At 34.1% G+C, this 8,009-nt stretch overlaps 1 protein-coding gene across 5 annotated transcripts in view; it reads left to right on the forward strand.

Moving 5' to 3' along the window:
* The first annotated feature begins 5,743 nt into the window (after window positions 1-5,743).
* The window catches only part of LOC107492125 (protein ALWAYS EARLY 1), a 9,755-nt gene continuing 7,489 nt past the window's right edge, over window positions 5,744-8,009 (forward strand). For 2 of the 5 annotated variants that reach the window (XM_016113105.3, XM_016113107.3), the window contains exons 1-5: window positions 5,744-5,941; window positions 6,477-6,611; window positions 6,935-7,054; window positions 7,370-7,468; window positions 7,603-7,665. In XM_016113105.3, coding sequence (XP_015968591.1) covers window positions 6,950-7,054; window positions 7,370-7,468; window positions 7,603-7,665 — 267 coding nt within the window. In that variant the 5' untranslated portion in view covers window positions 5,744-5,941; window positions 6,477-6,611; window positions 6,935-6,949. Of the gene's footprint in view, window positions 5,942-6,364; window positions 6,384-6,476; window positions 6,612-6,934; window positions 7,055-7,369; window positions 7,469-7,602; window positions 7,666-8,009 lie in introns of those variants that run through there. The other 3 variants (XM_016113108.3, XM_016113109.3, XM_052263206.1) reach the window with 3 other exon arrangements.

The raw sequence follows: 8,009 nt of genomic DNA on the forward strand, positions 1-8,009 counted from the left end.
TTTTCTTTCTTATTTATCTATTTTACAACATGTTATCAACACGAGTCTCTGATCAAAATTTAGGAAAACTCAAATAATAAATTTTTATTATGTCAAAACTCTCTCATCTTGAATTTAATGTTCTTGATATATCTGAAAATAACTACTTATTATTTATATTAGATGCCGAAATTCATCTCGATTCAATGGATTTTGTAGATACCATTAAGGCTGAAAATAAAGTATCCCAAAAGAATAAAGTCAAAGCCATGATCTTCCTTCATCATCATCTTGATGAAGGATTGAAAAATGAATATTTCATACTAAAAGATCATGCAGATCTATGGAAGAACCTTGAAGAAATGTATAATTATCAAAAGACAGTGATACTTCCTCAAACCCAAAATAAGTTGACACACTTGCATCTACAGGATTTTAAATCCATAAATGAATACAATTCAGAAATGTTCCAAATTAGCTCACGAATGAAATTATGTGGGAAAAAGATAACTGATAATAACATGTTAGAGAAAACTTTCTCGACTTTCCATGGTTCGAATGTGCTTCTACAGCAGCAGTACTGCAGTATCGAGAAAAAGAATTTAAAAAATATTCTAAACCAATTTCTTACATTCTTGTTATTGAATGAAACAATGAATTGCTTTTAAGAAATCATGAAGCGCGCCGGTTGGTGCTGCCCTATTTTCTAAAGCAAATGCGGTAAGTTATAACTCCAGAAGAGGTAAATGGCAATGCTTTAATAAGAAAAAAATTATGGCAGGAAGAAAAATTATGTTTACAATAAAGGATCTCAGCAGCAGAATAAAAAAAGAAATAATTGGTAAAATAAATCAACAAAGTAAATATTTCTGTTGTGGTGGAAATGGTCATTGGTCGCGTACCTGTCGTACCCCAATACACTTAGTTTTTTGGTGACCCCAATACATTTAGTTGATCTTTATCAATTATCCTTGAAAAATAATTATAAAGGAAAGGAGACAAAATTTATTTCAAATGATGTTGTTGAAAATTACACCACTCATTATGAAGTATCTGATTTTTTTGAGGATCCTGAAGAAAATATTGATCATTTAATCAATGATGGAAAAGTTTAATATTTGAGTTCGTTAAGTAATTATGTAAATAAATAATGTAAAAAATTTCTTATTAAGTTTTATTTCCTATGTATTTGAATTTCAAGTATGATATATAAAAATAATGTTTAATAAAATATTAGTGTTTATGTTTAAGAATTTTAAAATCACTAAATATGTCAAGTTCTATAATAATAATAATAATATTAAAATTTTTAATATATGATACTATGTACAGTGCTTCTTAGAAAAACAATTCCAATCAGGAATACAATTTTACTGCGCATGTATTTTTACTCATTTTATTATTATTATTTATCTTTGAAAAAAATGGTAAGGGCATATAATGAAGATCTTTACCTTACGGATAGTGTAAGTTCATATACCATTCTCAAAAGTAATATATATTTTACTCATCTTGTACCAAAAGAAGAATATGTTAATACTATTATTGACTCAGGCAATGTGATAAAAGGCTCCAGAAGAGCTATAATTTTGTTTCTCGGAGAAACAAAATTTATAATAAATAATACATTGTTGTCTAATAAGTCTCTAAGGAACTTATTCAGTTTCAAAGATATTCGTCAAAATGGATATCATATTGAAACTATGAATGAGAGAAATCATGAGTACTTATATATCACAACTCATGATTTAAATAAAAAGGCTAATTTAAAAAAGTTACCCCCACTTTCATATAAGTTATATTATACTAAAATTAGTGCAATTGAATCACATGTCATTATTAACCAGAAGCATATTAGCCAAAATGAATTTATAATTTGGCATGATCAATTGGGTCATCCTGAAATAACCATAATATGGAGAATTATTGAAAATTCTCATGAACATTCATTAAAGAACCAAAAGATTCTTAAGTCTAGTGAATTTGGTGTGCTGCATGTTCTCACTTCTCAAGGAAAGCTAATTTTAATATCATCACCAATAAAAATTAGATTTGAGTCTCCTAAATTCCTAGAAAGGATTCAAGGTGATATATGTGGACCTATTCATTCATCATATGGATCTTTTAGATATTTTATAGTCCTGTTAGATGCATCTTCAAGATAATGTCACATGTGTGCTTATTATCTTCTCGCAACTTGATGTTTGCGAGATTACTTGCTCAAATTATTTGATTAAAAGCACAGTTTCTAGACAATCCAATCAAAATAATTCATCTTGATAATGCTGATGAATTCACCTCCAAGTTTCTTATGCTTATTGTATGACCAATGGTATAAGTGTTGAACATCTAGTAGCTCATATTCATACACAAAATGGACTAACAGAGTCACTTATTAAAAGACTCCAAATGATTGCCAGACCCTTACTTATGAAAACAAATCTCCCCACCTCTATTTGGAGCATGCCATTATACATGATGCAACACTTATTCGCTTAAGGCCAACAAGTTATCACCAATTATCTCTGAAAGAGATTAATTCCCCCGTCCATTTCATTAGAATAATCCATTTATATACCCCAAATACAAGAGTATAATTACACTATAAATAGAAAAACTAAATATACACTTAACAAAGATGATATACATAATCTGTCAGAATATATTTATCATATATTCTAACACACCCTCGCAGTCGAAGCAGGAGGTCGCCAAATGTTGATATTGTCCCGAAAATTCTCAAATAACACCAACAGAAGACCTTTGGTGAATATATCTGCAATCTAATAGCGCGAGGGGATGTGTAACACATGAACCTGGCCACGAGCCACCTTTTTCCGTACAAAATGTATATCTATCTCAATATGCTTAGTGCATTGATGCTAAACAAGATTACCAGTAAGATATATGGCACTAATATTATCGCAATACACCAGTGTAGCCTTCTGAATAGGATAATGAAGCTCCAACAGTAAGTTTCGCAACCAACATGACTCAGAAACCACATTGGCAACTCCTCGGTATTCAGCCTCTGCACTAGAACGGGATAAAGTAGCTTGACGTTTAGCGGACCAAGAGATCAAGTTATCACCCAGAAAGACATAATAACCCGATGTTGAACGCTGTGTATCGGGGCAACCACCCCAATCAGCATCAGTATATGAAATAAGAGTGGATGCAAAAGATGGATAAAGATGAAGACCAAAATCCATAGTACCGTGAATCTAGCGCAAAATGCGCTTAAGAGCGTGCATGTGTTCCTCCCGTGGGTCATGCATGAATAAACATACTTGTTGCACCGCATAGGTAATATCGGGCCTCGTAAATGTAAGGTACTGAAGTACCCCTGCAAGACTCCTATAAAGAGATGGATCCTCAAAAGGTTTGCTCGTAGTAGCACCGAGCTTCGGTTTTGTATCAACCGGAGTAGGAGATGGATTACATAATGACATGCCGGCTCGATCAATGATTTCAGCAGCATATTTCTTTTGAGCTAAAAATAAACCACTCTATGACTAGTGATTGCAATGCCCAAGAAATAGCTCAATAGGCCCAAGTTTTTTATAGCAAATTTTGAGCTAAGAAGAGATATGATAGATTGATGGAGTTCATCTGAGGAAGCAGTCGAAATAATATCATCGACATACAATAAAAGATAAACCAGAGAAGTAGCGCAGCGATAAATGAACAAAGAATAGTCTGAAGTACTATAAAAAAACCCAAGAGTATAGACATAGTCATCAAATCTTTTATACCAAATCCTCAAAGCCTGTTTCAGCCCATAAAGAGATTTCTTCAACAAACACACATGATCAGATCTATTAGGATCCTGATACCCCAAAGATTGATACATGTAAACAGTCTCCTTGAGTTCACCATATAGAAAAGCATTTTTGACGTCAAGTTGATGAATCGGCCAAGCCTTAAAAAGAGCCAAACTGAAAGCTGCACGAATAATCGCCAGTTTGACTACCGGAAATGTCTCACCACAGTCTACGTCCACCTGTTGAGTTTTACCATTACCTACAAGACGAGATTTATGCCTCTCAAAAGAAGCATCATATTTTTTTTATGAGCAAAAATCTACATAGACCAAATGACATTAACATTTGGAGGACGGGGCACCAACTCCCACGTCTTATTGTCAATAAAAGCATTTTATTCATCATTCATAGCCAGTTTCTAATTTGGGTCACGAAGACAGACACAGGATAACGGGGTAAAGGGGATTTAGACACTGATGCAAGAAGGTTGAAAGGCTTCTTAGACTTGTAAATCCCATGTTGACTCCTAGTAACAAGACCTGTGGGTAGATTAGATTGAGAGATTGGAGTTGGGCGAGGAAGAGAGATAAGTGGGAGAGTGGAAGTAGAAGCTAGGCTCGGTAAGATAGGCTCAGGAGAGGTAGGAAGGGGTGCGACTGGTGAGTTTGTTGGAGTAGTGAAATGATGGACCATGTACAGAGATGGCCCATCGTCCAAAAATCGATAAGTGTGATTTTAAGGAGTATGTACCTTTGCAAAGGAAAATTGCGTCTCATCAAATAAGACGTGACAGCTAATGATGATTTTTCTAGATGACAAATCAAGGCATTTATACCCACAATGATATGAAGGATACCCAAAAAAATATAAGGAATTGACCAGAGTTGAAGTTTATTTATGATTGTAGAGGGAATAAGAGGATAACATAAATACCTAAACATCCGAAGATGGAAATAAGACGGATTTTTTTTATAAAGAATGCAAAAAAGAGATTGATAGTGTAATAGTTTATGAGGAAGAATATTGAGAAGGTAAATTGCCATTTGCAAAGCATGATGCCAAAAGGAAGGAGAAAGGGAAGCATGGGCTAATAAGTACAAACAATGTTGTTATGATATCTAATAAAAATTATAATTTTTAAATTCACAAATATTAAAATCTTTATAATTATAAATATGTAATAAATATATTTATAAATTAATTTTTTTGAAACAAAATAATAAAATTAACATTATCCAAAGCAAAACAAACATTATCCAAAATATATAATTAAACATCTTCAAGTTTATAATCAATTAAACATAAAACATAATCCAAAATATAACTTAAAACATTTTCAATTATCATGTTCATCTTATTGTAGAGCAATAACATCATAGAAATTTGTAAAAAAATGACTCTGACCATAAAAACGCCTGGCTCGGCGGGAAAGCATACCCCGTCCCGCTAAAGCCCGCCAAATCCTACGAATTAGACAGTACAAATTAGACGAACTTTTTAAGTTTGACGGTTTTAAATTTACAACTTAATCCACCTTTTTTAGTGGGTTACGCAGGTCGACCTGACATATTTCAGTTTATTTGCTATCCCTATCAAAACATAATCTAAAAATAATACCGAATAAAAATAATAAATTTAAATCAGACAAAATATATCTTGGATACGAACCGAGTTCGGACCGAATCGGGTTTTGAACCCTGGGTGTTGGTAGGGATAAAAAGAAATTCCGGGGTCAAATTGACAATAAGCGAGAACCTTGGGGTTGGTGCGGAAACCTACTTTAAAGATGCAGTACCAAAATTTCAAATATAATCGTCTAAAACGTCAACCAGGACTTCCGTATGAGTCGCACAATCAAGACTGTCTAAAAGACACACCCGGGTACGTGTAGGGTAACGAGCAGCCTAATACGAAGGTGCATGGTTTCCCACAGTCCATAGACCGTCTTCATCCTTCACCATGATAATGATACACGCACTGCTTCAAAAAACAAAAGAAAAAATATCATTTCAATTTCATTCATTGCATTTTGCATCCCTTAACCCAACCCAAAACCCAAACCATATATTGAGTTGGAGTTGGCGGCAATCGCTCATTCTTTTTTCTTTTTTCCCTTCTTTCTCATTCTCTCTCTAAACCCTGTCTGCCATCAAGTTTCTCTCTCTTCTTCTCGCATATGCTTCGAACCCTACAAAACGGTGAGAACTGCAGAGCCAAATTTCACTTCCCGATCTGTAATTTAGGGTTTGAATTCCATGCAAAGAAGCAATTTGCAGCGATCTTTGCTTGATTTTAAGAGATTTGGCTTCTTGACTGTTTTTGCTGATAATGTTGCTGTTTTTCTTCGGATGAGCTTCTAATTTCTTTTTCCGTTTTCGTTTTTCAAAAAAGAATAGCTCTTACGTTATTGACTCTTGCTATAATCTGTTTCTTCTAGCTCATTCGCGTTTGCGTTTTTCTTTCTAAGCTGCGTTATTTTGTTTTTCGTTTTCGGTGTGTGTTCGCGCTTACGATGCGATACTGAGAATTATGGTTTGAATTCGGAGATGAGGAGCTTGATTACTCACTGGATATGTTTTATGTAGGAATCGAAACGAGTAAAATTTTCTGCTTATCTTGCTGGATTTGGAAGTGCTTGATGTGTGTTTCAAATTATTCTACTGATTTTACGGATTTAAATTATGCTTACTCTCTCAGTCTGCTTTTAATTAAGTTTTTAAGTTTTTGGTGCAGGGTTCACGTATTTCAGATTCAATCTGATCTAAGCTGATGTTGGAGCTGGTGATCAATTAGAAGAAATTTTTGTCGGGGCAGAAGTGTAGTTCTTGATTGCAGAAGAACATTTCTACCTCGAGGAAAATTTCTAGTGTATGACTATAATTTATTTATGCTGTACTTTTCTTGTTTGTAAAATATGAGGGCAACAATAAGAGTGATAATGATTTGTTGAACATTTTTCTTCAAATTTGTTTGGAGTTAGCTATATCTTTAGTTGTATATCTCGTTGGAACAAGCAAGAAGGGTGAGGATTTTGGACGCATATAATGTGGACATTTATTGAATGGTTGTCATAGAGCAAAGTCTGTCTGTCTGTTATATTGCAATTTTTTGCATTATTGATCAGTTTAATGGATGATTTTCTTAACTTGGCTTGTGTACTGATTTTTTCTCCCCCAATTAATTTGTCGCAGAAAGATAAAGAATTTATGGCTCCAACTAGGAAGCCTAGAAGTATGAATAAGCGATTCTCGAGTTTAAATGAGGTCTCTCCCGAGAAAGAGGGAATGAACTCAAATAAAAATAAGCAAAAGGTACGTTTCATTTTATTGCATTTATATTTTGAGGCAGGCCCCAATTAGGCAGGAGTATATGCAATGTGCCTTGCCATACTCCACGTGGTACGGTCAAAACAGCCGTTGTTACGTAAATAGCATGATAGTTGTTGGTCATACTTAACATTTAATGTTGGTTCATTAACTTATTGTTATGTATATGTATTTCACATGATGATAGGAGTTTACGCTTTGTCGTTTTCTATGTATAACTTCGATTAATTCCATTCCATTACACTACTTGCTTTGGCCATTGTTTCTTTTCTTGTTTAAAGCCTGACTTTTTTAATGCAGAAGAAAAAGCTGTCGGATAAATTGGGATCTCAGTGGAACAAAGATGAGCTAGAGCGTTTTTATGAGGCATATAGGAAGTACGGAAAAGACTGGAAGAAGGTGAGCTTCTGATTTGCTGTTATTTTGTCCCATCATGTTGCTAGTTCATTGGAAACTTATCTTCAAAAATTGACCATAGGTAGTAGAGTTATTAATACTATTCTCCATTCTGATTACTTTATTTGGATTTCCAGGTTGCTGCAGCTGTACGCAACAGATCTGTTGAAATGGTGGAGGCTCTTTACAATATGAACAGGGTATGGTAATATCATAAAAGTTAGTGGGCACTGTGCTGTTACAGGCCATGAAACTCGTCATTATATACTCTGCTTCCTGTTTTACAATATATATATATATAAATGACTCTTGATTTACACCTATGGATGGCTCAGACTTTTGTTTTTCCTCCCCTTTTCCTATCCCCTCCATGCTTGCTTCTTATATTAGATATCATCCATGATTATCAGTTCGTCTGATTGTAATTATTAAACCGCAAAAAGTGATACTCTTTCATAAAGCCCATGATCTTTATAGAGGATTGCCCCTCCTCAGACAAGTTGAGAGATTGGAAAGCTATGTCTCAAAGATAGCTCGTGTGATT

The sequence above is a fragment of the Arachis duranensis genome, chromosome 6 (genome assembly GCF_000817695.3).
Source record: "Arachis duranensis cultivar V14167 chromosome 6, aradu.V14167.gnm2.J7QH, whole genome shotgun sequence".
NCBI lineage: Eukaryota > Viridiplantae > Streptophyta > Magnoliopsida > Fabales > Fabaceae > Arachis > Arachis duranensis.